Raw genomic sequence first — 27953 nt, forward strand, 5'->3', positions numbered from 1 at the left:
TAGGGCTGGTGGTTAAGGAGAGGGATGGGCTGTCGTCACACCACCGTGGAAAGGAGAGAGAAGGACCCCAGGGGTGGTGCCCTCCACTCCGGGCCGCTTCCCATGCAGGCCCAGGGGTTCCTGCCTCGGCCGCCAGCAGGGCCTGTGGCCACATCTGGACTGTGTTCCACTCAGCCAGGTCCATAAATAGAATAATGAAGGGGCCAGTGGAGCCCAAAGGTTAGGTAAGGTAGGACGTGGGGCTAGGCAGGTGAACCAGGGCCCAACTCACCTGCTCGGAGCAGATTCCCTCCACCCTCCCCGAACTCCAGGAGTGGCTCCCCTCCTGGGTACCACCCACCCAGCTGTGCGAGGGAGGCTGGCAGGCCCACCACAGAGGGAGGGGGCTACCAGGCTGCCCCCCGGTGATGATACAGGCTGGCCTGGCAGCTCTTGGGCAAGGCGGACCACCCGTTACAGACCTAGATGGGGGGACGGGGGGGGGTGTCACCGTGGCCCCGTGAGGCAGGACCCCAGGAACCAAGGCCTGAGAACAGCCCACTTTAGGGGAAATGTTTCTCAGTGTTCACTGCTGCCACTTTATTTGTGAAGCCCCGGGCACAGCCCAGACACACACACAACACACGGGGAAAGCACAGTGTCACAGGGCCCCTCCAGCGCAGCCCAGCCCCCTCCTCACCCCAGCCCCAGGTCCTCAGGCCCAAGCAAGCCCTGTCCCTGCCTGCACAGCTGGAGAACAGGTGTGGGCCTGCGCAGACCCCCCACCTCTCCAGCGGGGCTCCCAGGCCGTGCCCAGACACCTTAGCGGCCCGAGGAGGACCCACAGGGAGCGGAGCCAGCGCTGTCCAGGCAAGTCCAGCTCCCAGACCCTCGCGTCTGCCTCCCCGGCTTCCCTTCCTGTCCACACGGGTGTGGGTAGACACCCACACCCAGTCTTGCCCTCTGCCACCCCCACCCCATGGCCCCAATCAGAGCGGTCGCACAGAGGGGGGTGGATAGTAGGGGCAGGGGTTGCCAGAGGAACCGGGCCTGGTGACAGGAAGCTGAGTAGCCCTGAGCGAGCAGGCCCAGGCAGGACAGGACACACCCGGTCAGCAGCACCCCAGGCCTGGTGCGGCCCTGCACCGGGGGCAAGGAAGGCAGGCAGGTAGGCGGGCGGGGACAGCCGCCGGGGCCTGGTGCCTGCGCAGAGAGCAGAGCGTCCTCAGACGGCGGCGACTTTAATGGCACAGCAGCCTGCGGCCCTGGCGCCTGGGGGCCATCATCTCCGCTCCAGTGGGACCAGGGCCAGTCCAGCAAGGAGACATGAAGAACTCAAACCCCGACTAGAAGCACATGCCTGCACGTACGCCACACCGACACACACACTCGGGAAACACGACACACGTGACAAAGCCTGTCCCTGCCACCGGCCAGAGTCCTCCAGCTGAGTCCCTTCCCAAGTCATGGTCCAGGCGAGGTATGGGCAGAGGCCAGCTTGGCGTCTAGACCTTGTACAGCGTCTGCAGTAGATTGTGGCGGGCAAAGGAGCAGGATTCCAGGGCGCCGTTGGGCCTGTGGGGAGAGAAAGGTCAGGGGGCGGGCCCCTCTGGACCCAGGAAGCTATGGCTGCGCGGCGCCAGCTTCCCAGCTGTGATGCTACCCAGCACACACAACACACTTGGGTTTTTTAATTTTCACGACAACTTTGCAAGGAAGACATCAGCTCCTGCTTTTGCAGGTGGGGTGGGGGAGGCACCCAAGGCCATGCGGCCCTGAGCTGGCACAGGGGTGGGGACCCAGCCTCCGCTCCACAAGACAGGCTCTCCCGGGCCTCTCCAGCGGGCACAGGGCCAGGGAGCCTTCAGCAGCCACTAGTCCCCATGTGCAACTGGACCGTGGGAGTCCCAGCTGGGCCCCTGAGAGCCACAGGTAACCAGCGAGATCGTTTGTTCCACTGCCGAGAAAGAACTGGTGAGATACTCAGGGGGGACAGGGGAGCCTGCGGAGCAGCCAGGACCGAAAGCCACAGACCCTGGACCCCTGGGCTGGAGCTGAGGGAAGGGAGCACACACGTGACCCCACAGTCACCTGTCAGCCCCGAGCCCCCCTCTTCTGAAGTGGAATACATTGAAGCCTGCACTGGAGGGCTGGCAACAAGCCGGGAGGAGGCAGTCTGTCACTGACCAGCTGGGCGAGGGTGTCTTCTAGGGGTTCAGGGTCCATGCCCAGCCCAAAGGCCAGACAGGGACGACAGGAGGACAGAGGCAACAGTCCCAACCAAGGGCTGGAAGGAGACACGGGCAGCCGGTGGTGGCAGGTGGGGGCTGGGGCCATGGTGTGGGGACACGCTGGACAGCCTCAGGCAACGGCTCCTGCAGCAGGAGCAGGTGCGGGGAGCGCGCACCTTGGGCTGGCGGAGGGAGGCCGGGCCGTGGTCTGCACGGATCCACGCCCAGGGCTCGGACTCGCCCTGGGCTTCAGCGGAGGAGCAGCTGCAACTCGAGGGGAGGTCTGGGGCGGGGCGGGGTAGAGGGGCGGGCAGACACAGTGAGGTTGTCAGGCCGGACCAAGGAGGTACCTGAGATGCCAAGCGACAGAGGCCAAGGCAGCAACGGGGTCCTGGGGTCCGGGGGGTGGTCCTCATCCCCCCATGCAGGCCACCCCCACGTACGCCCTCACAAGCTCTAAGCGCCCTGACTGACAGCCGGGGCCCACCCATGTCACCTGTCCCCCAAGGCCCTGGCTTCACCAGAAGTGTGGTGGTCAGAGCCTCGGAGACAACCTCACCCACCCCTCAGTTTGGCAGACGGGGAGACTGAGGCCTGGCGAAGGCAGGGGCTCAGCTGGGGGCCACACGGGGCCTCAGTGAGGACAGGGACAAGCCTCCCACCCCACCCCACCCCTGCTGGGCCCTGAGGTCAGGAGGCTCCTTGTTCCTCGACTGTGGCCAGCACCCTACCAGGCCCAGGACCCTCCAGAACAAGGCCCAGGCCTCCACGTGTCTGGGCCTGAGGCGTCCCCAGGAGAGGGGCCTGTGGCTGTGGAGGGCCGGGCAAGCAGGCCCCCTTGGCCTAGGCTGCTGAGGGAATGGACACAGAGCTGCTCCCGGGATGCTGCCGGGCACGGAGCCTGGATCAGCAGCACAATGTGGGCAGACCCCCTCTGACCCGGTGTTCACTGCCTTGTCTGCAAGACGGGGCCACTGCCGTGTCCCCACTCTCAGGCAAGAATACTGTGCCTGAGCCCTGTGTCCTCAGCTGGCACGGGTCTGGTGAGATTCAAACACAGATGCCGAGAGTCTGAGAGGCCCGCGTGACCAGGCCAGGGACCCGGACACGTGTGAGCCGGCGGGGGCACACTCACTTGGTCATGAATGCCAGCAGCAGGGGGGCGAGGGCCTTGGGAAAGTAGTCCTGCTGCACCACGTGATTCAGCGCCATCAGGGGGCCGTACAGGTTGGTGATGGCTTTGATCTTGTCTTCACTCTGCGAGACACACACACAGCAGAAGGCTGGGTGAGCGTCAAGGTCACCCGGGGGATGCCAGGTCTCCACCGACCCAGCCCTTGCTGAGAGAGCCCCACAGCCGAGGTCAAGCTGGATCCCACATCCCATCACGAAGGCCGAGCCTGCTTAAGCAGACCCAGGCCTGGGGACAGTGGGCAAGCAGCCCCAGCAGGACTCGAGGTGCCGGATGTTGGGGTGCACCCCCCTGCCTGGGCCCACATCCTTCTGGCGCACCTTCAGCAGCCCCATGTGGATGAGCAGTCGGGTGAGGAAGGCGTTGGAGTTGAAGGCGGACGAGCTGAAGGCCTTTTTCATCAAAGCATCTGTAAGGCAGAAGCAGTCGAGAGGCCTAAGTCATGTGACCCCCGGAGCACACAGGCTGGCCCTGCCTCCTGTCACCTCAGGAGGTGGACGTGGCCACGGCAGCCAGACGGAGGGAACATCCAGCACCAGGGGAAGGGCTCAACCCCCCACCCCCCCAGCCCCCACAGGGACACCTGGGCCCAGCCTGGCCTCAGGTGGATCAGGCGTGGGCAGAGGTGAGGTGAGGCAGGTCACCCTGGGGCAGTTTCAGCAGGTCTGTGGAGGTGGGGGGTTGGGGAATGGATGGGGGAGTGGGAGGAGGTGTGGCCGAGGCCCTGCAGGGACCCCATGAGCCCTTGCTCCCGTGCATGGCTGTTTTGGGAAACAGGATTCAGGCAACTTGTGCCCACAAATGCCCCAGGAGGGGTGGGGAGGGGTGGGGCGGGGCCCTCAGGGAGCAGACACAGAGACCTCCGGCCGCCCCTCCCCTCCCCCCACCCTCCACCACCTGCCAAGTGTCACCTGGCCCTTGCACTCGCTTCCACCCCTGCCTGGCCCAAACCTGGCGGCTCAAACACTGGCAAGGTAGAAGGTGTGAGGTGCTGTAAGGAGAGGAACTGAGAGGATGGGGTGGCGAGAGAGGGTCTCGACAGGACCAGAGACCCTTGGACGCCTGGGGAAGGCCTGGGGACCTGCGGCTGGAGGGGACTGTGTGTGCAGTGGCTCAGAGGCGGGGACAAGGGTTCAGCTCTCATCACCCCTCCTCGGAGAGGTCTGACCTTCCTGCGGAGGGCGCCACCTGGCCCGAGTTCTCACCGTATAGAACTGTATGGCTTTGGGAAGGGCCTCAGGCTCCCCATCTGCAAAAAACAGAGAGGCGAGCACCCGGCCCGAGCTACGGCGAGAACCCGACGAAGAGATGGGAGGGCAGTGCTCTGAGCCGAGCCCGGGGCACCGAAGAGGCCGGAGCTGTCCAGGCCGCGTCCCTGCACGCACCTACTGCGTCCTGCACAGCCGTCCGCACCGAGGCTTCGTCCTTGAACACGGAGGACACCTTCAGGAAGGCGGAGACCACCTTCTCTGGGTCAGACGTGTCAGTCTGAGGACACAGGAGACGACGGCTGGTCACCAGGGGCCAGGGGCCTTGGCAGACATGGGGACCTGCCTGTGGCTAGAGGCCGCCTTGGCAGGACACGGGCCTTCGCTGGGCAGGGACACACTGTCCCCCCAGAGCCAGCAAGGGCCCGGCCACCACAGGTGTGCAGCACCCACGGAGAGCGTACAGGTGAAAAACCACTGTCTCCAGGGATCCCCTCTTGCAGTCTAACCTGATGAAATAATCCAGATCGCAAACGACGTTCACACGGAAGGATACGGGCGTCAGCTTAACTGACAACGAGGAAAAGCGGAAATACTGTGAATCCACAGAAACTGTGGATGGTTTAAGTGCTACATCTGCTCACTGACATAAAGGGCGTGAGAAGAGCTGTACTGACACGGAAAACAATGAAAGGTGCTCAGTGAAAGGGTGGCCACACAAAGGTCTGTATCACAGAGTCTCATTTACCATGGGGGAGAAAGAGATGACAGAAAAAAACAAAACACAGATTACAGAAAAACATAAAAGAGAAATAAAAAGCCAAAATGTCAAGCCAGCTCTGCAAGTGGCCCCTTTTATTTCTTATAGACACACCTCAGAGATACCGTGGGCTTGGTTCCAGACCACAGCGATAAAGCAAATACCACAGAAAAGCCAGTCACGTGAACTTCAGGTTGCCGTGTTAGTCTATGAAGTGTGCAGTAGCATCATGTCTAAAAAACACGTACGTTGACTCAAAAACACGTTCTTACTAGAACATGGTATTATCTGAGCCTTCAGAAAGTCATGATCTTTTGTTGGTGGAGGGTATGAAACACTGTGAGAAATACCAAAATGTGACAGAGACACCGAGCAAGCAAACGCGGCTGGAACCATGGCATCAACAGACTTGCTCACCACGGCTGCCACAAACCTTCCATTTGTGTAAAAAAAAACAAACATGCAGCCTCAGCTTTCTCATCTGTCAAACGAGAGTAGAAGGGTCTACATTCTGGGGTGTTAAGAAGGTTAAATGAAATCATGTCCAAGTACTCAGGGCAGTGGGAGCAGACAGGCACTGTGCACTGTTGAGCTCAGGGTGCTTGATAATCATCTCAGGAAGAATGAGTCAGTGACCCAACAAGGAACAAGTAAGCAAGAACACAAGCAGCCTGGGACCTGCTCGGGGGCCTGGGACCTTCACGGGGCCGGGGGCAGGAGAGCTGTTCTAGAAGCCGCTGGTCCTACAGAACGTGCAGAGGGAAGCCTAACCGTGGGCTCCCATGACAGTCCTGCGAAAATTCCCGAACCCCAGTTATCACTGAGATGCCCCAGGCCTACCCTTCCTTGCAGCCCAAGTTGTGTTCACGGTGTGTGCAGACCTGTGCCACCGCTGGTCACACCCATTTACACAAGTGTGCATTAGAAATGACGACGCTTGGCAGCCCCACCCCCGCCCAAGCCCGAGCTCTGCTGGGACCTCTGCTCTGGCAGCTCTGGCGGCCGAGGCCGAGCGGGCTGGCATTAGCGGTGCTGTTACCTGCTGGGCGATCAGCATGGAACTCTTGGGCCCGAGGCGCAGCAGCTTCTCCGGGGAGGGGAAGGCCAGGAAGGTGGAGACGTCTGCGGGAGGCGGGGAGGACAGGACGGGAGCTGGTTCCTGGGGGGCGGGCGGCACAGGCAGCTCTGGAGAGGTCCACGTCCAGACTCCTCACCCAGAAGGACGCCCTTCACTCGGGCCACTCAAGGCTCAGAGTCCAGAAGTTCCCCAAGTTCCCCAAGGGTGAGGGGCCTGCAGAGGCTGGCCCTGGTCAGCTCCTCGCGTAGGAGCCTCTGGGGTGTGGGCAAGCACTTCCTCCAGACTCCAAGAGCCTGGTGCGGCCAAGGGGATCCTTGTGATGACATGGGATGCAGCAGACATGACTCCAGGACTCAAGGGGCACCACCAGGACCTAGAGTCCTAGCCGGGATGACTGTTGCCAGCAGGCCCCAGAGGCACCTGGCCATCAAACTGGACAGTCAGCCACATTCAACACAGCATGGCCCTCCGTGTCCAACGCGAAGTCCCCCAGAAGCTTTACTTGGGAACTTCTGGAGGGAACAGACATGCCTCCTGGCCAGGAGAGGGACACCAAGTATCCAAGCTGGGTCATGACCCGACCACCGGCCCGTCTCCAGAAAGGGGGCCATCCCTAGGGGTCACCAAGATGGGGAGGAATACGAAATTTCCATTTTTGCCTGTTTTTTACCCTACTCTTAAAAACACTTATATGCCTCCAGCACAACTGAAAACCCAGGTATGACTTTACAGTTGCCCTCTGTGTCTGAGGTTCTACACCCGCAGATTCAACCAACTGCAGATCATGGAGCCGCACTGCAGTTCACAGTTATTACATCCACACAGAAGTGGGCTCGTGCAGGGCACACCCATGCTGTTCAGCAGTCTACTGCACCTGACGTAGCGGCGCTGTACGTGTGGATAACTTATAAACAAACAGGCACATCTGTACTGGGGTTAAGTACTGACAAATGCAGCTGGGGTGATTTCCTCTTTTCCACGTGGAAGTGCACAGGCAGGACGAGTCTGCAGCCCTGTGCCCAAGACGCCCCCACCGCCACCCCCCAGGGCAGCGGCCCCAGGACCCCAGGACCCGGGCGGGGCTCTGACCTGCAGGACTCACCCCACTGTTCGGGCCCGGGGCCCTCCTTGAGGGTGTGCTCGACTCCTCGGTCTGCTCTTCCTGCTGTGGCTCCTCCTCCTCCTCCTCCTCCTCCTCCCCCTCCTCCTCCTCGTCCTCCTCTTCTCCTTCCTCCTCGTCCTCCTCCTCCTCCTCCTCGTCCTCGTCCTCATCCTCGTCCTCCTCACCCTCATCGTCACTGCGGAGGGAGGCCTGGCTGAAGCAGACCCCTCCCTGCCCGGTGGCCCACCTTGGCCCCGAGAACCCACAGACCCCAGCCGGGCAGGAGCCTGGGGAGGGCCGGGGAGCAGCTGCCCGTGACTGGGGACACGGGGTCGCCAGGAGGCCTGTCCCACAGGCACGCCTGCGCTGCGGACAAGAGCAGCTCCATCTTGCCCCTGTCCCAACGAACTCGCAGTCCCACAGGGGAGGCGGAGGAAAGGAAGAACACTCTGTCACAGCAGGGGCCCAGGGCCTGGCAGGAATACTGCCCAGGCTGAGACGCCCAGGACGGTGCCACTGCGTCTTGCTGACCACAGGAAACTACGGTTAAGGGGGAGCAAGGGGGCCGCCCTGCCTCTGAGGAAGGCTGTTCCACGTCCCCCCGGACTGGGGGGCCCCTCAAGCCCATCCTGGCCTAGTTCCTGCAGGAGCATGGGGCCTGGCCCTGAGGGGACACGACCGAGGACCTGACAGGAATGACGCCCATCCAGAGATCAGAGAGGCAGGCGGGGTCGGGTGCTGATGGCCAAACCAACTCCCATCTCAACGGAGAAGGCAGCCCCCCGCTCCACACCCCCCGCCTCCTCAAACCCAGGAAGACCCCCTCTCCTGCACCAACCTCTTCCTTCTCCAGTCGACCTCCAAGACTGGTCTCAGGAACAGCCCGGGCCCATCCTACGGCCACTGCATCCCACATCACTGCTGCCCCGCATACCGTCACTTCAGATCAAAGCGCGTCCCTTGGGCGGCCTCCCCGACCCCCCTGCTCTACAGGGTGACTGTTCTCAGCCCCCCTTCTAGTCCCTGTGATATTTACACGTGATCACTTGATTATTCTTGTCTCATTCCTCGATCCCTCGCCCACAGCAACAAGGTCTTGACTGTCTTGCTGTCGATCCCCTAATGCCCAGCACGGTGCTGGCACACTACAGGGACTCAACCCGTTTTCTGAATGAATAAAGGCAGGAACGAAGGATCTGGGCCCCAGACCCCCTACCTGAGGGATGCCAGCACCGTGGCCATGTTGAAGCCTTCCAGCACTTCCTGCAGCTGCTCACAGCCTTCTTCTCCCAGCATGTTGCCTGCTCGTGGGGGAGGGGCCAGGGGTCAGCATGGGGCGGAGCCCGCCGGGCAGGCCGGGGCCGAGGCCACCCCCCTCCTACCATTGAGGTCCAGTTTCTCCAGTTCCGCCTTGTCTGCCACGGCCTCAGCGACCGACAGGGCGGCCTCTCTCTTGATCTCACCGAATGACAAGTTCAGCTCCTAAAAGATAACGGAAAATCCCGTGGACGGAGGAGCCTGGTGTAGGCTACAGTCCATGGGGTCGCCACGAGTCGGACACGACGGAGCGACTTCACTTTTCCCTTTCATGCACTGGAGAAGGAAATGGCAACCCACTCCAGTATTCTTGCCTGGAGAATCCTAGGGACGGCAGAGCCTGGTGGGCTGCCGTCTATAGGGTCGCAAAGAGTTGGACACGACTGAAGCGACTTAGCAGCAGCAGAGGCAGGCAGACACAGGGGCCAGGAGACAGAGGTCAGGAGAGATGGGGGCCAGGAGACAGGGGGATCAGGAGACACGGGGCCAGGAGACAAAAGGGTCAGGAGACCCAGGGGCCAGGATCCTCCACTTCCCCAGGTGAGGGTCTGAGACAGACTCTGTCCAGCCAGACAGAACACCGCCATGACAAAAAGAATGCGGTTCACCCAACGACAGGACGGGTCCCAAATGTTTACTCCCACTAAACTGCAATGATCCAAGTCACTATTCTCCTCTTTGAAAAGTCAGAAACCCCAGCTCGGAGGGATGAAGAGACTTGCAGAGTCACCAGGGGAGGAGGATATGGAAGGGCCGGGCTGTGAACCCAGGTCCACCTGCCTTGAAAGGCCTGAACCCTGGCCCCCGCACAGCTGCCACCCTGAGCGCGGGAGAGCCTGGACCCCGGAGTGGGGAAGCAGGGGGTCGGCCAGCACCTTCAGCTTTGGCAGGCCCCCACGGATGGCGTCTGCGATGGCGACGGCGCCCTTGGAGCGCACCAGGCAGTCCCCGAAGTTGATCACCTCCACCTGCCGCAAGGTCTTCAGCGTCTGCGGGAGGAGGTGGGGGGACCAGGGTGAGGCCCTCCTTGAGCCAGCGTCACACCCCACATACCTCTGCACCCTGTTCCTCTGCATCCAGTCCAGTCGCCTCATCAGCTTTTCCTGTTGCCCCTGGGAGGCCTCCTGGCCTCTGACCAAGCCCCCTCCAGGCCTCACTATTACTCTCGGGAGAAGGTCTCAAGGAGTCAGCAAGGCCCCCCTCCATCCCCCCAGCCCTCAGACACACCTTGACCCCTGGCTTGGTCACACCAGGAACAATGGAGCAAGGATCACTCCTGTCTGTGGCCTCCCCGTGGGCTGCTGACCCCTTTGCCCAAAACACCCCTCCTGCCCTCCTTGTCCACACAAAGTTCACTTGTCCTGGAGTACTTGGCCACAACGTGGCCTCTTCCAGGAAGCCTGCCCTGTGTCTGGCTAGAACTTCCTGTATGCTCCCCAACACTTGCGCACGTCTCTGTTAAGACCCCACCCTAGGCCTGCCAGACTCCTGTGGGGTCGTGCAGGCCTGTGAGGTTGACCGGAGCAGCGGCGTCTCCTACCCAGCGGCCATTGTGTTCGCGGCTGACTAGCTCCTTCCTCCCCTCCTCGCCCTTGGGGCTCCTTGAAGGCAGAGTCCTGGACTCAGCTCTGTGTGGCCTGCACTTGGTACAGTGCTGGGCACTAGACGGGGGCTCAGTAAACAGCTGAGGAAAGAATCGACAAGGCCAACAGGCTGGAGCAGCCTCTACGTGGCCTCTGAGAACAAAACCAGCACTGACAGCCAGGGCTGCTGCAAGGAAGCAGCTCAGGATGGGGCAGTGCGGACACACAGGGCTGCCCCAGGGCCCAGGCCCCCTGGTGACAGATGCCCCGTTCCGGACACGTGCCCGTGGCTGAAGTCATGGGATACACACCAGGCGGGCTGGGGGGAGAGCAGCCACCTGCCGACGGGTCCACGGCAAAGAACCACCGGTCCTAATCTCCGTGGCCCACTCCAGCCCTGCTGCACCCCTCTCACCTTGGCCATGGCCATGGCGCCCTTCTCGGTGAAAGTGTTGTCATTCAGGTTGATGACCCGCAGCAGGGGGTTGATGGCAAAGGCCTGGGCCAGGGCAGTGACGCCGGGGTGGTTGATGCCGTTCTGGGGCATGTGGACCTCTTCCAGAGTCCCGATGATCTGTGGGGGTCAGGAGGGAGAGCAGTGGGCCCCGAGGCCGGGGGGAGGCCAGGGGATACCCCACGGGCAGGAGGGCAACACCACCCACTGGGCACGGGAGAGGCTTGTCCGTGAATAGATGGCAAAGCATGCTTTGGGGCACGACCGCACCTGATCCTCTCCAGTCTCATGAGGGAGACCTACCTGGGATTAGGACCATCACCAGACAGATGACTGGGATCAGAGGGGCTAAGTAACTTGCCCAGGGCCACACAGGTCTGAGCACTGGTGTCTCTGTCTGGCACCTCTGCACTGCGGGGACCCTGGGCTCTGGCCCGCTGTCAGCCCAGGCCCTGCTCTACATAAGGCAGCACCGCTTGGCCTTTCTTTCTGGTGGTCCTGCTGCCTTATTTACACAGTACGAGTGGCAGCCCATGTCACGCATCCTTTTCTGGGATAAGGGGGCTTCCTGAACCTAGCGAACCCCCTCACTCCAGCCTTCCCACACCTCCTTTTCTCTGCCTGGAACACTCTGTCTCCTCCTTTTGCTGGCATTTTCTTGACAGGCTGACTCCTCATGCGTTCAATAGCTCTCATTTTGGATGCCTCCTCCCCCAGGAAGACTTTCTGGATTGCCCTACCCCAACACCCCAGCACTCTTCCTCTCTGCCCCAGAGCACCTCATCCTTCTCCTCTCATTGTGTTCATCCCTCTGAAGTATCAAAGCCACCTTCCTGTCTGCATCCCAACAGCCCCCAAGATCTCAAGGAGAGGCCCACGTCCTAGTCTCCATCATCACCCTGGAGGGACTGAGGACAGGCCTGGCCTAACTCTGTACCCACGCACCTTGTTGTCTCTGGGCACCCAGCACAGCACGGGGGTTCACAAATGAATACAGGTAGCCCAACTGAGGCACATTCCAAGTCAGGGCTCTTAATATTTTCTGTGCTACGGACCATCAGGCAACCTGGTAAAGCCCCAGGGCTCCCCCTCTAGATGTTTTTAAATTTTAAGCTAAATTATACAGAATAACAAACCAATTCAACTGGAAGACAAGTATCAAAATGTTTAGAAAACTGCCTAAATGTTTGCTGTCATCACACATATAACTCTTAAGCCAAAGAATAATAAGACCTTGGTGTACCATTAATCTTAATGTATGAGAAACAAATACTTCTGTCTACCCACAACAGCTATCATTTGACGTGAAAATACCTGTGATTTCTCCTGGTAACAAAGCCACAGAAATTTCTAAAGCTGAGGTTTACTGTTCACATTCACCACGGAAGGTAAATGCTGCCATTTTATTAGCTCTGGTAGTGAAAACAATCATGCACTATCCCCCCCGGCCATGTTCAAAGCCTTCCTGAACTCTATCCACAGACCAGTGGGATCCCACGGCGTGCATGCTCGGTCGTGTCCAACTCTATGCAACGCCATGAACCGTAGCCCACCAGGCTCCTCTGTCCGTGGGATTTTCCAGGCAAGACTATTGGCGCGGGTTGCCATTTCCTACTCGAGGGGATCTTCCTGACCCAGGGATCAAACCCAGTCTCCTGTCTCCTGCATTAGTAGGTAGACTCTTTACCACTGAGCCACCTGGGAAGTCCATGGGCCTGAGTTAAGATGCCCTGCCCCGAAGGACACCTGAGAGCATCCCTCCTGCTGCTGCTCCCGCCCTCCTCCCTGGCTCACGGACTCCGTCCCAGCACCCTGCCCACTGGAGCCAGAGACCGCGGCCCCACAGGCCAGGGTCAGCACTCAACACTGCTCTGGTACCACTGCTCACTTCCCAGCCTGGCAGGTCACAAACAGCACTGACGATTCACCCCAGGTGGCGGATCACACCACCTTTCAGACACGAGTGACGGGGATCCTATCCCGAGAGGATGAGCTAGCAGCCTCAGAGGGGGAGGCAAGCCGCCTGACGTCTCTTGGCAAGTTCTAGAGTCTGCTGGCCACGCTCAGCCCACCCCAGGGCAGGAGGGCAGAAACCACTCACCCCGAAAGCCTCTGCCAAGGCAGTGGCTCCGTCATTCTCCAGACGGTTTCTGCCAGCCACGAAGATCTTCAGTGAGAGCGGCTTGCCTTGGGCACTGGACTTCCGATGACACTCGGTCAGAGCTGCTGCCAGGATCTGGGGGAGGCAAGAGGCTCTGGTCTTCAACATGCCACACCAGCCATGGCCCAGGTGGATACGGGACGAGGAACTGCTCAGCAGCACCTCAGCTGGGCCCAGCACCTTGCAGGAACATGGGCTTTGACATCCACCTCTGTCCACCTGTCCTGTCAGCCTGTAGGGCTGAGCCCCACGGTAGGGACGGGGCGAGGGAGACACCAACACCGAGCGATGTGGGCAAGGGGCTTCACGGTCAGCCCCCTTTAATATCAGGATCCTCTGTCAGGTGGGCACCATCACGACTCCCACGCTCCGGCTGAAGAAACTCAGGCTCAGGAAGCGACAGAAACTTTCCTGCAGACGCCACGCAAGCGGCACACCCTGGACAGAACCCGGATCTTCTGGCATCTCCTCCATGCTCCGCGAGGCCTCAGGAGAGCCAGCTGAGGAGGGCAGGGCTCCCCTCACCACGAACCATCTGACACCCACCCAGGCTCCAACCAGCCATACAGCAGGGGGCTCAGCTGCTGGGGGTAAAAACCTAAAACCTGGGTTGCCCTGACCCTGGGGTGGTGCCACGAGGCGGCCTCTATCTAGTGACACCAACGGAACAAGAGGTTACAAATACTGGTTGGCTGGTGGGCTGGAAGTGGAGAGACCGCAGTATAGAGGATGTAAATGGTTCTCGGGCAGTGCAGCAGGAGAGACATTTACATGCACCTGCTGGGCCCTGAGCACTCCCGGCCAAGGTGCTTTCACACCTTGATCAACCTCAAAACCAGCGCAGGAGGCAGAAAGTTATTAGCCTTGCTCTATAACGAGGCAGCCGGGTCAGCGTGGCTGCACATAGCTCTACTTCAGGGCACATACAGGACCCAGGACACCGCCAGCCTGACCCCGCGACGGTGGGGGTCGGGCGTGTGCTCAGGGCAGAGACCACCAACTCCTGCTGTAGGCCAGCCTGAGGATCTGCAGAGGTGGCTCTACTCCAGGTTGGGCTGGACTGGTCTCCTGTGCTGAGGCAAACACTGTTGTCTTAACACGCAGATTACTGCCCCTAGACCAGAGGCGTGCGAGCTGAGATGGCCCAGCGTGAACTGCCCGCCCTCCCATGGGGCAGGAGGCGACAGGCCGTGTGCAGGGCAAGGCCACCGTGGCTCCTCAGCCTGGGCCACCTCGAGCATATACAGGCGCCTCCTGCTGCTCTGACCGGCCACGGGGATGCCGGTTCAAATCCCACATCTGTCCCACGCTAGCTACGTCACCTAAGGCGCATGACCCAAGAGCTCTAAGCTCAAGTGCCATTATCTGAAAAGGCAGGGACAGTGTCACCCACCTCTCAGTAAGGGGGGAGAATTACGGTGTTTGCTGTCAGTTCCTACGTCCTGGCTCTTTGCTCTTTTTGGTCAGACCGTGAGGGAAGGATAATGGGAATGCAGACTGGTGCTTGGCCTTTCTAGAAGCTGGGCCAGAAGCAGCCAGAACAGGCCAAGAAGAGAATAATGAGGACTGGCCTCCCCTGGCCCATCTGCCCTGGCCAGCCTGATTGCTGGCAGGACAGGGGAGGCACCCTGGGCAAGGCCCTGACCAAGGACAAAGGTGAGCTGTGCCCAGGCCTCCCTGAGTGGTCCCTCGCTCTGGGCTCCCTCCCCCACATGCACACACCAGGCCTCACGTGGTTCTGGCAGCTGTTCTGAGGGCACAGCGGGTCTGGTGATGCCCAAACCCTGTGCTCTGCAGAGCCAGCAGGTTGGAGCACGTCTGCAATACTGCCTGTGGGTTGCCAAGGCAACACAGAACCGAGGATGGTTGCTTGGCAACCCCACCCTCACAGATCCATCTCCTCTTCCCACTGGCCATAGGCTGCTGCCTTTGAGGCCTTTGTCCTTTGAAGAGAAAAACAAGAGGCGAACCATCCCAGATGGTGGGTGGACAAGGGCACATACTCTAGGCAGATGCAGATGTAGCAGGGGACCGGGGCAGGGAGGAAGGAGGAGGACACAGGGATGTGGGAGAGGGAGTGGCCACACCCACCTTGCCACCACCGATGCCCATGCCACAGTTGTTGAGCTTGAGTTCGTGCAGTGTGAAGCAGGCAGAGCTCTTGAGCAGGGCCTCGAAGCCTCGCACACCGTCGGGCCCGAAGGCATTGTCACTCAGGTCCAGCTCCACCAGCTGGGCCCCGGCTGTGATGAGTCCCTCCCCGAGAGAGATCTGGGCACAGAGGAGTTCGTGTCAGTTTCACAGACAAGGACCAGGTGCTACTTCTGTGCCTGGCCCTTCCTGCCCTCGGGGTGCATCTGGCAGGTGGGGACCCGGTAGAGACACAGACCATTTCAGTACAGAGCTGACCATGTTACATCAGACTGAAAATCCTGCAGAGGACTCTTAATTCAGCTGCGGCCTGGGGCTTAGTCCTAAGCCCCAGGAAAGGTTCCTGCAGGAGGCCGCATCTGAGCTCAGTCTGGATGAGCAGCAGCCAATCATGGAACACGAGGAGATTCCAGCCAGTAGTAAACATGTGCAGAGGGACACAGCACGAAGCAGCAAGCTCTGTGTCTGGGGACAAGCGGCTGGTGGGCACCAGGAGAGGCAGGGGTCAACTCAGGCAGGCGCCAGGCCAAGAACTGTGAACTTGAGCCTGAGTGCAATGGGCTTGGAGGAGCGTGAGGGGTACAGAAGACACAGCCCCAGACCCGAGGAGGGCAGACGGACAGGCGGAGGGAGGCTGGAGGCTGAGTCCCACCCAGGGGTGTGAGACAGGGATCCAGGCAACAGAAGGGGCTGCGGGGGCCAGTGTGATGAGAGGTGGTGGAGGGGAAACCGAGTCTCAGCAGGGTTCTCACGGGGGGAGGGGGGCTGCAGAGACTGGGGTTCACTGGACGGGGAGGGAAGGAGGAACCACCGATGTCCCCAGGGTTTCCGGCGGTGACTGAGCACCTGGGGTGGGCGCCCAATTTCCTGCCTCAGCCCAGGACCAGATGTGGCCAGAAGGTGCTGAGCTCTCCGGGGAACCTACCAGGCTGGGAGACCTAAGTTCCCCAGGTCAAGTGGGCGGGGCGAGGTGGCTCTGCCAGGGCTAGGCATGGAGGGGGCAGGGGTTCAAGGTGGGAGGCGTGGGGAAGACACTGCCCTTGATTCGGCAGTGGACAGGGCAGCTGAGGCAGTTTCCACGGCCCCCAACCCCAGATGGACAACAAAGGGCCATTCCCTGGCTCCCCCGCCAGCTGAAGAAAGCCCAGCCCCAGTGATCAGGCTGCAACTGACCTCAGCCCTTACGCAATCAAAGGCTCAAGCCCTCCCTCTACGACACTCCACCCTCCCTGCATTTCATGCCATTCCCTGACCCCAAATTCATATTCCTGTTTCTAAGACTTGCTCTCACCGTAAGTTTAGTATGGAGATCATACCTCCTGCAGAACTTGAGAAGATTAAATGCTAAAGTGTAGGTAAAACAACAGTGCAGAGGCCCACAGCTAGGATCTCGTAAGTAAGTCTCCTTCAATTTCCTAACTCAATATCCTTTTGTGCACACTTACATCAATTCACTTAACCTGCGCTCTGAATCCTAGCCACACCTGGTTCCTGTCCACCCTTGGGGGCTGGTATCCAGCTTGAGTAACTCTGCTGGGGCTCCATCAACCTTTCACCCAGGGTGCCCGCCCTCCAGCGTCCCCGTGGGGACACTTGTCCCATCCTGGATGACCCTTAACTGTCTGTTGGCCAGAGGTGCTTTAGAGATGAGGCTGGGGCCATCATCTCAGGAGGGCCAGTGCTGGCTGATCGGAGGCCTGAGAAGACAGCACCAGCACAACACAGCCAGACCACGAACCTTGCCCGAGGGCACCCCGTGCTGGGAGGACTCGCTGGGAGGCTGCCAGCCCCACCCCCTCTCCTTGAGCCCCAGGCAAGCCACGTTGGGTCCTATGACTCTCCAAAGCCTCCCCACATGCACACAGGTGGGGAGCTCTGCCCAGGGTGAGCTGAGCCCCAGGAATGGGGAAATGGAAAACAGGCAGAGAGAAGCCACCCATGATGAGAACCAAAGCAGAAAGAGTGGAATCGGAGAAAGGGAGGGGCTGGAGGAAGACAGGGCAGCCTGTGTGCAGAGTGAAGTCGAGAGGGACCTCAGGACGCAGAGGAGGAGGGGCTGGGATGAGGGGGTAATCATCTGGGGAGGAGACCCACGCTGCTTGTGGGCGAAACCTCTGAGCTCAGGTCTCTGCTGTACTTCCTGTCACTGGGCCGCCCAGTCTCCCAGGGACCCTGAGTCCTCAATTCTGGCTCCCCATCACCACCCGCTCATCAGGACACAGAGACTATGCTTGCCTGGCTTCCACTGCAGCATCTCGGCCACCCCCAGGGCACTCTCAGTCTCCACAAAGAGGAGGCTGTGGGGGAAAGTCTTGGGAGGTGCTAAAGGGGTCCCTGCGGCCCGGGGCACAAGCAGAGGCTGCCTTCACTCACCAGGGCAGGAGGGATCTCTGACCGCAGCCTCCCCGTGAACATGTCGCTCCAGTGGCATCGCTTTGGAAGGAAGAAGAGAGTTAGCTGAAACCCTTGGAGGTGGCCTTCAGGCAGCCCCTCACCCCCACGGACCTGAGACCAGCTGTGATGGAAGCTGACGGGACCTGGAGGCCCCAGAGGAAAGGACCATGGGGATCAGCAGCAGTGTCAGGAAAACCCTCCATCTGTCCAACTCTCTGGTTCTCAGAGAAAATAATCAGGCTGAGAGGAAAAGAGGGGACTGGCCCCAGGCTCCCCGGCAAGGCAGCGGAAGGACCAGGACCAAGACACCAGACTCCTAGCCCAGTGCTCTTTCCCAGTCCAAGTCTCCCCGACGGTGTGGGCCACAGCGACACGGGACAAGATCTTGGAGGTTGTAGGAACGGAAAGGAGACAATATAGAACCCAACAGTGAAGAAATCACTCTCTTTCAACCCTTCTGACCACCTCCAAAGACAGTCTCGGTTTGGGGTTGGTGGGTCTCACCCACGCCCCCACTTCCAGTTCATCTGCCTTTTTAACAACGGGTAAGCAGGGCTCAGGCTCAGAGCCTTTAGACAGCAGTGACCTCGAACTAGAATTTAATAACACTCAAATTTCCTTTACAGTAAGGAATGTGATTTTCCAGTTAGAGAAGAGATCATGTTTGCTTTTAAATTACTTCCAAGAGAGCTGATTTAAAGGCAATACCAGGTAAATATCACAAAAGCAGTGGCCACGCGGCTGGGTCACGTACCATGCTGGAGAGCAGAGTTGAGACTCCCAGCACACAGCCCTACCTCTAACTCTGGGTCTGTGTCCACTCAAAATATCAAATCTGGTAGCTCCAGCCTTTCCTGGTCAACCCTCGGAAAAATGGATACAGGAGAAGCAACTCTCCCCTGAAACCCAGACCCTAACACGTATGAACTAGACCCAACCTTAAGTACTAGAGAAGCTGGTGTTGGCAGAACTCTCACATACTCCAATAAAGCAAATCACTAACACGCCTGCAGACTGACTGTATGCAGGTGTGTGGGGTCAGAACCAGTAGCCCCAACCTAAGTCCCTCCCTACAGACAGTGGTTTCTCATCTGGAAGCTTCTCCAACCCAGCTCTGATGGGCTGAGGTCAGCGGGGGGCTCCAGGGCATGCGGCTGCCTTCTAGTCCTGGCTCAGCTGACCCAGGCCTGCCACTCCCTGACTCTGACCCCCGGCGTCTTATCTCTGAAACAAGCTTTAGGCCTCACTCATCTCCACGCGGGCAGCACAGTAGTTGAGAGACTGGGGTGCTGTCTGGGCTCCAAGCCTGGGCCACACTTCGCTCACCTGGTAAGACCTAACATGTGAGGTGCTGCAGGAGTGGAGCTACCATCTTATCTCGCCTCAGCGCTGTGCCCAGAAGGGCACTGGTGTCACGAGCAACTCTGCCCCGGCCACTGCTCCAACACCCCCAGCTCCTTCCGACAGAGAGGCAAGCTTGAGACGCTGCGGTGGGGTGATTCAAGGCCCTGGGTCTGCACAGGGGGATGTGAAACAGGCCCTACTCCCGCAGCTCAAGCTCTCTCACTCCAGCCTGCGTGTGGTCACCATGGCAACCACCTACGGAGGAAAAACTCCTCTGCATCAAGGAGCCCAGACGCCATGTGAGGCCAGGCAGTGCAGCCAATGAGGTGGCAGCACTGGGGCTCCGACCCAGGCCTTTGGATGCCTAAGCTCAGCTGCTGCAGCCTCTAGGCCCAGGCACGTCTCCTCTGCTCCTGTCCTTCAGGAATCACCCAGGAGAGCGGAGTTCCTTCAAAGAAAAGCGTCCCAGCTCAAGCGCAGGCAAAGGACAGGTCCTGGGCAGGAGAGCAGAAACAGCACCGCCTTGGCTGTCTGTTAGCCTGACCGTGATCTTCCTGAGGACACGAACATCAATCAGGGGCCACGCCGTCGACCAGATCAGGGCCCTCCGCTTCCTGTCGTGGCCCTGGCCTCATCCGCCTTCCCTTTCAGAAAGCCCTCGGCGCCATGGAATGCGCGCTAGACTTGGAAATATGAGCACAGCTCAGCCTCTGAACAGCAGCAGGATCTGGGGAGGCTGACTCAGCCGCCCTGAGGCCTCAGTTCCCTTGACTCACAAGATGGAGACACGGCTTTATGAAGGCACTTCTCTCACAGAGCATGCTGAAGGGCCAGCACTCAGAGGAACCACTCTGACAAACACCAGAACAGAAGAATCTCTGTGTTGGCCGAGGAAGGGCACCACTTGCATCTAACCTTCAAGAAAGGACCAGCCATTAGGCTGTGAGAAGGGCAGCTAGGGGGCCGGCCCCAGTGAGCAGCCTTCCAACCACCGCGGCACCTGAGCTGAGGTGTGGCCATTTCTGTCCCAAACGCGTCTCCTCTGTGAGGCAGTCTTTGCTCAGGAGCCCCTGAGCACCTGTCAGAACAGCTCCCCGTCCAAGGCTCTCGCCCCCTCACAGGTCCCAGACCTGCGTCATGAGCTGCAGGCTCTCTGTCCGGCTCTGCTCCTTCCTTTTTCCCTTTCTCACGTGTGACCTGGTAAACCTCTTACCCTCCTGACACCTTCTCCGGGTCTGTGACCGCCAGGCTCAAGCTGACACATCACACGGGGAGAGGGGCCCTGGCTGGCGCTGTGCTCCAGGGAGCCTGGAGCAAGAGGGGCTGTCCGAGGTGACCACCCCCAGGGCCCAGGAGGGACTGGACACAGGTACCTGCTGGGGGGTGTGAGCGGAGGCCTGTCCCCAACCAGGCTGGGCCTGCTCGCCCCCGACCTCACCTTCAACTCCGACTTCTTCTCCAACGCCTTGGCGATGACCCTGGCTGCCTCCACGCCCACCGTGTTGCCCTCCAGGCGCAGGGCCTCTAAGCCGTCAAAGTCTTCAATCTCCTTAATCACGTCTTTGGCTGCTCGGGGACCAAAAAAATCAGAATCTTAGACTTCTGGAGTCATGAGCCACAGATGCAGGAGCTGAGGCCCAGAGACCACCTCGTCCCTCACAACTCCAAGGGCTATGGTGCACCTCCTGGGTGCCAGGCCCCGGCTCACCCAGGGGAACTCGGACAGGCTCACAGGCTACATGGACAATTCCTCTGTAGTCGTTAGTAGTTAGTCACTCAGTCATGTCCGACTCTGAGACCCCACGGACTGTGGCCTGCCAGGCTCCTCTGTCCATGGGCTTCTCCAGGCAAGAATACTGGAGTGGGTAGCCATTCCCTTCTCCAGAGGATCTTCCCAGCAAAGGGACTGAACCCAGGTCTCCTGCATTGCAGGCAGATTCTTTACCATCAGAGTTACAATTTCTCTGTAATGAGTATTAAAACAAGTAATGTATGAAAGGCTTGGGAACCAAGGGAAAGAGGAACTGGCTGGTATGGGTGAAGAAGGTGCCCAGGGCACCTTGTGGGTGGTGTGGGTGGAAGCTGTCAAGAAGGGGAGTACACCAGCAGGGCAGGGAGACAGCACACGTGCATCTAGGGTGAAGCGATTCATGTTGGTGTGCGCATTAGCGTGCTGTTTTACTGTGATGAAAAACCCCGTACACCCTAAATGCCAATCAACAGAGGGCAGGTTAATTCACTGGGGCGTGTGATATAAATAGCTACACTGATGTCACTATGAATGGCAACAGAGGTGTTTACCTGACTTGGAAAATAATCATCTTACAGTGATAAGTGAAAAATGAGGTTCTCCAATGCTGTTTGGTCTGACCACTTTTAAAACGTTGTATCAATTCTCCTACACACACACATACCAAGTTTTAGAAACCAGACATTAAAGCAGTTATCTCCAGCTGGTGGGATTTTGGCTGAATCTGGGTTTTCCCAGCATCTGTTCAATATACGTTCAATGTGTCTGGTTAGAAAGCAGCTTTTTAAGTACCTGTAATGATAATCCCAATTACTTTAAAGGAAAAAAAAAAAAGAGGAACTCAACTATATGTTTTGGGGAAAAAAACCCAGAAGACTTGAAAAATAAATGCATCAAAATTAACAGCAGTTATATCCCTGGGCTGTGTTATAATGAAGATAGTTTTTTTTTCCTTTTTTTCAATGCTTCTGTATGCTACAATGAGCATGTACTAATTTTACAATCTGAAAAAACCACACAGGTTACATGAAAGACAAATCTAGTCTGGCTGGCACGGGATGGATCGGGGTAACACGGTAGGGAAGAGACGGAGAGGCGTGTGAGAGAGAAGGGGGAACACGATCTTCTAGGCTACGACAACCACAGAAGGGTTGTCAGAAAGTCTGTGACATGCCAGGACTTCCCTGGTGGTCCAGTGGTTAAGAAACTCCCAATGCAGGGAGCCTGGGTTCAATCCCTGGTCGGGGAACTAGATCCCACAGGCCGCAACAAAGACCCAGTGCAGCCAGGCAAATAAATAAACGTTTTTAAAAGAGAAAGTTTGTGAGCTGCAGCCTCTAAGGGGCTCCCTGAGAAGCTGTCGGAGCCGGGGGAGAGCCGAGGGTCTCTCCGTGTGCCTGTCTTCCTCCCACCTCTTCCCCCCGCAACAGCAGCACCTCCTCAGAAACCCTTGCTGCCTCCCAACCAGGTCAGTTTTGCTCTCGGCCCTGTTGTGCGGTATGCGGGATCTTAGTTGGGATGGACTGTGTGGAGGCTTAACCACTGGACTCCCAGGGAAGTCCCTGAATGGTCACTTGATCATTATACAGAGACTTTATTAATGCCGGCTTCCTCACTGGGTCATGAGTTTGTGAAGAAAGGGCCTTTCCTCCTCTCACTTTGCCTCTGCTCACTGCCACCACATCTCCTGAGGTTGTTACTGACGGGTCTGGTCTCCAGCTGAGTGACCTGAGGTAAGGAAGTGCCTGCAAAAGTCACACAGCTAGACAGTAGTGACCAGCATTCATTTTATGACAAGAAAGGCTGGAGAGGTACGAGCTTCCCACTTCCTATAAAGGTACACTGAAGCTTCAAAGAATGAAGCCACTCTGCCCAGGAGTTCAGAGAAAATGGCAACGCTGACCTTCAGACTGGTTTTCCCAAAATGAACATTATGTGCTGCTCCCCAAAGCCTTGCTTCTGTGAACAACCATGGACTTCACACAGGGCCCCGGCAGAGAAACCCCAGAACCCCTCTCCCACTTTGGAGCTGCAACTCCAGAGCGCCAGGTGTCCAGGCCTCTTCTGCAGCTGGCACTCAGGGGCAGGGCTGGCATGGCGTCTCAGCCCTTTGGGAGACCTGCTCCAACAGGGCGTCCCCCTAACATCCAGGGAACGGCCGGCTCACCAGGAGGGAAGACGGCTGCTCACGGGAATGTTTACACCGTCCTTAGAAGCGAGGCGACAGGGATGCCAGGGCCCCAAGGGAAGCCGTGTAAGTGACACAGGTACAGAGATCAGAAAGTACTGTGCTTGCCACGAGCTTAGCCGGGTAGTCACAGAGTGAGCGTGCGAGGAAAAGCACCCAAATGGAAACAGCACGGACAGGAGAGGGTGGGGGTCACAGCCAGGTTGCCTCTCTCACTTGACCAGCAATCCAAACAGAGTTACTTTATGCAGAACTTAAAAACAGGCCAGGGATGGGCCCCAAATGTCCCTGACTAACCACCAACCGTCACCAGGCTGTGTGGAAGCGGTTTCTCTTTTCAGTTTCTGCCTCACAAAGGACAAGTCCCAGGGGCTCTGCTACATAAGGCAGCAAGGCCTTACTTTGGTCCTTACATGATTCAGTGAGGAGAGAAAAGGACCTAGTTCTTTGTTTTCCACTTTTTTGGGCCTAGTTCTAATCAACAGCCTCGTGGCTTTCCCTGGACCTCATCTGCTCACTCCCAGCCAAGACAGAGGCCCTTTCTGGGCTCATGATCAGGCCACCAGGCCCCTCGATAACAGCACTCAAGGGCCTCTGCCCAGGGCTCCTTCCGGGATTCTGACTTCTTTTCTCTCAAGCCCACCCTATGTGTCCCAGTTCCTGGGCCACCTCACGTGGTTCTCCTGCCTGCGGTGCCCACTCTCCTTCAAGCATCTGCTCATCCTCGGGGATTTTCGGAGTGCTCCTAAGCCTTTCCCTAAGTGGAAAACAAGTGATCCCTTCCCCAACCTTACTTCCCAGGGCTCTTCCACGTCTCTGAGAGCGTGTTTCCTTTCTCTCCCGTTGGCTGTCTGAGGACCTCATTCCTACTCCAAGTCAGGAGCTCCTCAGAGGCTCGGGCTCTAGCTGCCCATACCTGGTGACCGCCAAAAGGGGAGGCGGCACGTCCAGCCTGAGCCAATGAAGTGCTTACATACGTAGATTTTACGAGCAGACAAACCTGAATTTTCTTCCCAGCTCCACTGCTTAGAGCTGCGCCTTAGGAAAGTCCTATCACCTCCCTAGGCCTCAACTTCCCGATTTGCAAAATGGGGTGAAACCTACCTCCAGATCTTTTGTGGGGGATAAACTGAGACACTCTTTGTACAGCACTGAAGACTACCTGACACAGTGTTAATGGCCAGTATTTAATAGCAAATTCACATTTACTGAGCTGGGCTGAATGTACACTGAGAAGCACCAGACTGGGACTCAGCTGGACCTTCGATGGAATCCTGGCTCTGCTATTTAGGGCTACGCCACCTTGAGTAAGTTACTGAAGACTGCCAAGTCCTTTACTCCTTGTTTATAAAATGGCAACACATTTACTTCCCTTCCCCAGGGATGATGCAAGGATCAAAAGTAATAAAGTACAGGGAGGAACTCTGAAGGTTAAGGCCCTACAGAGACGTTAGGAATGTGCAAGGACTCAAGCGGTCTCTGACCTGGGGGATGGGAGCCAGCCTGCCTGTACACCAGGACAACCAGGCAAGTCCAGACCAGTTTCTCTGGTTGGGCCAGAACCTCAAGAGGCCCCTATGCAGGCGCCTTCATTTCCAGATGCCCGGGATTTGGGGTGGATCCGTGCCAGCCACGCTCTGGCCACGGAAGCAAAGACAGGGTCTGCATTCTGCTTCTAGTTCTGTCCAGTCCTGATGCCTGTTCACAGACAGGCGCATCCATCCCTCCCCCAGGGGCATTCACTGCGTGGACTAGACTCCCAAGAGGGCCCAGAGTCTCTTTTTTTTTTTGGCCTGCGCTGCACAGCATGTGGGATCTTAGTTCCCTGACCAGGAATTGAACCTATGGCCCCTGCAGTGGAAGTGCAGAGTCTTAACCACTGGACTGTCTTTTTCATGCAGCCTCACTGCTCTTGGGGGTGCAGTGCTTGGAACTTTCCCGCTCTTGGGAAGGCAACGACTATTCCCAAACCAGCTCTGGATTGTGGGGTGAATGTGGGGGTGGATCTGAAGTAAGGTAAGAACGCAGAGCTCGATCCTGGGACTGCCACTCACTATGGTCCCTCACTGCCGACCATTCCCCCCAAGAGGCCCTTCCCACCTGCTGGCTTGAGCTGCCACCAGCAGGGATGCCCAGCATGTGCTCATGGACAAAACATCTTCAAGCCTCACTGGGCTAGGATGAATGTGATCATGAAGCTAACCGGGTCTGACAAGTGGGATGAGGATGCGCTCTCTCGCTTGCTCCCTGTCCCTCCGGAGCCAGTCCACATGGGGACTCACCATCGTCCGCAGTGTTGAGTTTGAGGCTCTTGCCCTTGAAACTCAGCTGTCCCCCGGCCACCTGGGTCTTGGCGAGTGTCTCTGCTAGCTTGGCAATATCTTCAGAGGCCATGGTGGCTGCGTTGGTGAGCTCCCCTGGAAATCTGCAGACTGAGGAGGTCAAAGTGCATTAAGAGAGAGGATCTCTGGGCATCTCCAGGTTGGGGAGGGCCAAGTAGGACCATTTCAGCTGCCTGAGCCCACCCCCCAGGATAAAGAAATCCCACGTGTTAAACCACTGGGAGAAATAAAAACAACATTGAGGAAGAAGAGCTCTAAAAAGGCAAAGGTTTCAACCTCTGCAGAGTAACCGTCTTACTACAAGCCCTCCTCTGCCCAACTGCCCCAGGTGGGGTACCAAGCAGAGCCATGTGAGTTGACCACTGGGTCCCCAGGGAATGGCAGTTGAGTCTGACAGCTATGAAGAGGCTCCCCAGAGCACACACCTGCCTGATCATGTTGGGCACTCTCTGTTTGAGAGTCCCATTCCTCAAACAGGACACAGATGGCTATGGGATCCAGGTTATCCATCCCAAAGAATGCCCCACTGCCCTCGCTGGCATGACTCTGGGGGTGGGGCACAGGGGTCAGCCCACTGCACAGCTGGTTTCAACCCTGGCCAGGAGACTGGGCAGCCCATGGCGGCCAGACCTCAGGGGTTCCTAGGAGACCAGAGGTCTCTACATCACAACAGCCACCATCACAATAGACTGAGGACAGAGTTGCTGAAAAAAAGGAGCTTCTAGCCTGTAGTTCAGCAGACTGGCAGAAAGGATCACTACATTTCCCCAGAGAGGAATGTGTGATCAGGAAGAACAAGGTTATTTAGTGTCTCAGATACTGATAAGAGAAAAAAAAAAAACAGGAAAAGGGGTAAGAAGCTTTGCTGTTTTCCTTTTTTCTTGGGGGGGATGGCTTTAATCTAAAATAGAGTGGTGGTTGTTGTTCAGTCGCTTAGTCGTGTCCAACTGTTTGCAACCCCATGGACTGCAGCATGCCAGGGTTCCCTGTCCTTCACCATTTCCTGCAGCTTGCTCAAACTCATGTCCATTGAGTTGGTGATGCCATCCAACCATCTTGTCCTCTGTTGTCCCCTTCTCCTGCCTTCAATATTTCCCAGCATCAGGGTCTTTTCCAAGGATCAGTTTTTCATATCAGGTGGCCAAAGTACTGGGGCTTCAGCTTCAGCATCAGTCCTTCCAATGAATATTCAGGACTGATTTCCTTTAGGATTGACTGGTTTGATCTCCTTGCAATCCAAGGGGACTCTCAAGAGTCTTAGAGAAGGTATTATCAAGAAAGAAACAAAGATTTGAAAGATCCTGAGGACTGACCCATGCAGGTATCTGGGGGAAGAACATTCTTGCAAAGGCTCTTGTGGGTGAAGGTGGGGGGGTCAGAGGAAGTGCAAGGAGGCCAGTGGGGCTGGAGAACAGAGAGTGAAGAAGAAAAGAGGTAAGAGATAAAGAAAGAGAATTAACAAGAGGTCCAAGTCACAAAGGCCATTTTAAGAACTGAAGCTTTTACTCGGAGTGACAAAGAGAGCCACCCTCTTTCTAGCAGAAGAGGGACTGTGATGTGACGTATGTTCTGACAGGATCACCCTATCTGTTGTATGAGGCTGCTCCAAGAATGAATGAATGAGGGGATGAAACTGAACATAAAATAGCCTGACACCACCACCACCCTACTCCTTGTAATTCTGGTCTGGGACAATTTAAGACTAGAAAAACGGTGGTGAGGCGTCCAGATGAAATAGGAACACAGAACTTCTCAGCTAGAATAGAAGTCCAGTACGTACACACACACACACACACACCCCCATCCTATGCACTTAAAGACTAGGCAACACACACACCATTCACTATAAAGTCTAGGCAACTGGACCACAGAGAGGTGAACTGATTGGTCCAAGGTCTGCAAAGGGCCAGCGGTGAAGCAAACACAAACATCTCCTCTTCCTTCCGAGCAGGAGCCTGGCACATTTGCCTCCGTGCACATCCACCGCTCCTGCCCAGCGTCGGCAGTGACTCATGCGGGTCCCCGGGGCTGCAGCAGCACCAGCCCCGGTCCTCTGCGGGTGTGGGCCTCTTGGGAGGCGGCGGCGAGAGAGCGACGCACGAGTTCGGGCCGCGAATGACAGGCGGGGCCGCACCGGAGCCCCATCCGGGATCCCAGGCGGACGTGCACCGCCCTCGTATTGACACCGACGCGAACAGCGGACGCCGCTGCCGGCTGGGCGAGCCGGGTGGGCCTGACGCCCTCTCTTAAGCCTCAACCTCGCCGCTTGGGAAAAGGGACAGCGCCCCTCCCGGCTTCCCAAACTCCCACCCGTTCGGGGCTCGGCGGTCGAGGGCACAGGGGATGAAGGCGGAGGGTGGCACGCAGAAAGCGCCACACCTTCCTCGCCCGGTGCCAGGGCGGCACCATCTCTGCCTGCATCCCCAGACAGGTGACAAGGAAAGGAAAGGGATCCCCGACCCTACCGTACACAGGCTGCGCCGCCGCGTGGGGCGACCGGAGCGCGCGCGTGCGTCCGGCGGGCGGGGACGGATTTAGGGTCCGGGTCAGGTCAGGTCAGGTCGGGGTCGCCGCCCCCGGTCCGGCGCTCCCGATCCCCGGCCCCGCTGGGAGACGTCCGTCAGCTTTGCCCAAGCGCTTCTCGCCGCTCGCACCTCCGACACCACCTGCTCCCCGCACGGCGGCGGATGATGGCGGAGGGAGGTGGATTTTGAAAGCC

General features: G+C 58.2%; 1 protein-coding gene across 23 annotated transcripts; it reads right to left on the minus strand.

The window, feature by feature from the left end:
• Positions 1-554: 554 nt before the first annotated feature.
• Positions 555-27953, minus strand: RANGAP1 (Ran GTPase activating protein 1). Of its 23 annotated transcripts, none has more exons than XR_014081561.1 (18): positions 25660-25834; positions 25175-25324; positions 20393-20520; positions 17590-17649; positions 15157-15336; positions 13006-13140; positions 10866-11024; positions 9743-9856; positions 8933-9032; positions 8767-8851; positions 7551-7746; positions 6410-6529; positions 4788-4890; positions 4608-4651; positions 3723-3811; positions 3346-3467; positions 2387-2493; positions 555-1554 (listed from the first exon to the last, which is right to left on the minus strand). XR_014081561.1 is itself a non-coding variant. In XM_081587633.1 (17 exons), exons 1-17 carry the CDS (start codon positions 25742-25744, stop codon positions 1485-1487), a joined length of 2040 nt encoding a protein of 679 aa, XP_081443759.1. In that variant the 5' UTR covers positions 25745-25834; the 3' UTR covers positions 555-1484. The 23 variants fall into 23 exon arrangements, 9 of the variants coding, with proteins under 9 accessions (XP_081443759.1, XP_081443766.1, XP_081443764.1 ...); XR_014081555.1 differs by lacking the exon at positions 2387-2493 and adding an exon at positions 10408-10551; XR_014081562.1 differs by lacking the exon at positions 555-1554 and adding an exon at positions 1656-1936.

The sequence above is a fragment of the Giraffa tippelskirchi genome, chromosome 4 (assembly GCF_054371585.1).
Source record: "Giraffa tippelskirchi isolate mGirTip1 chromosome 4, T2T-mGirTip1v1.2.pri, whole genome shotgun sequence".
Taxonomy (NCBI): Eukaryota; Metazoa; Chordata; class Mammalia; order Artiodactyla; family Giraffidae; genus Giraffa; species Giraffa tippelskirchi.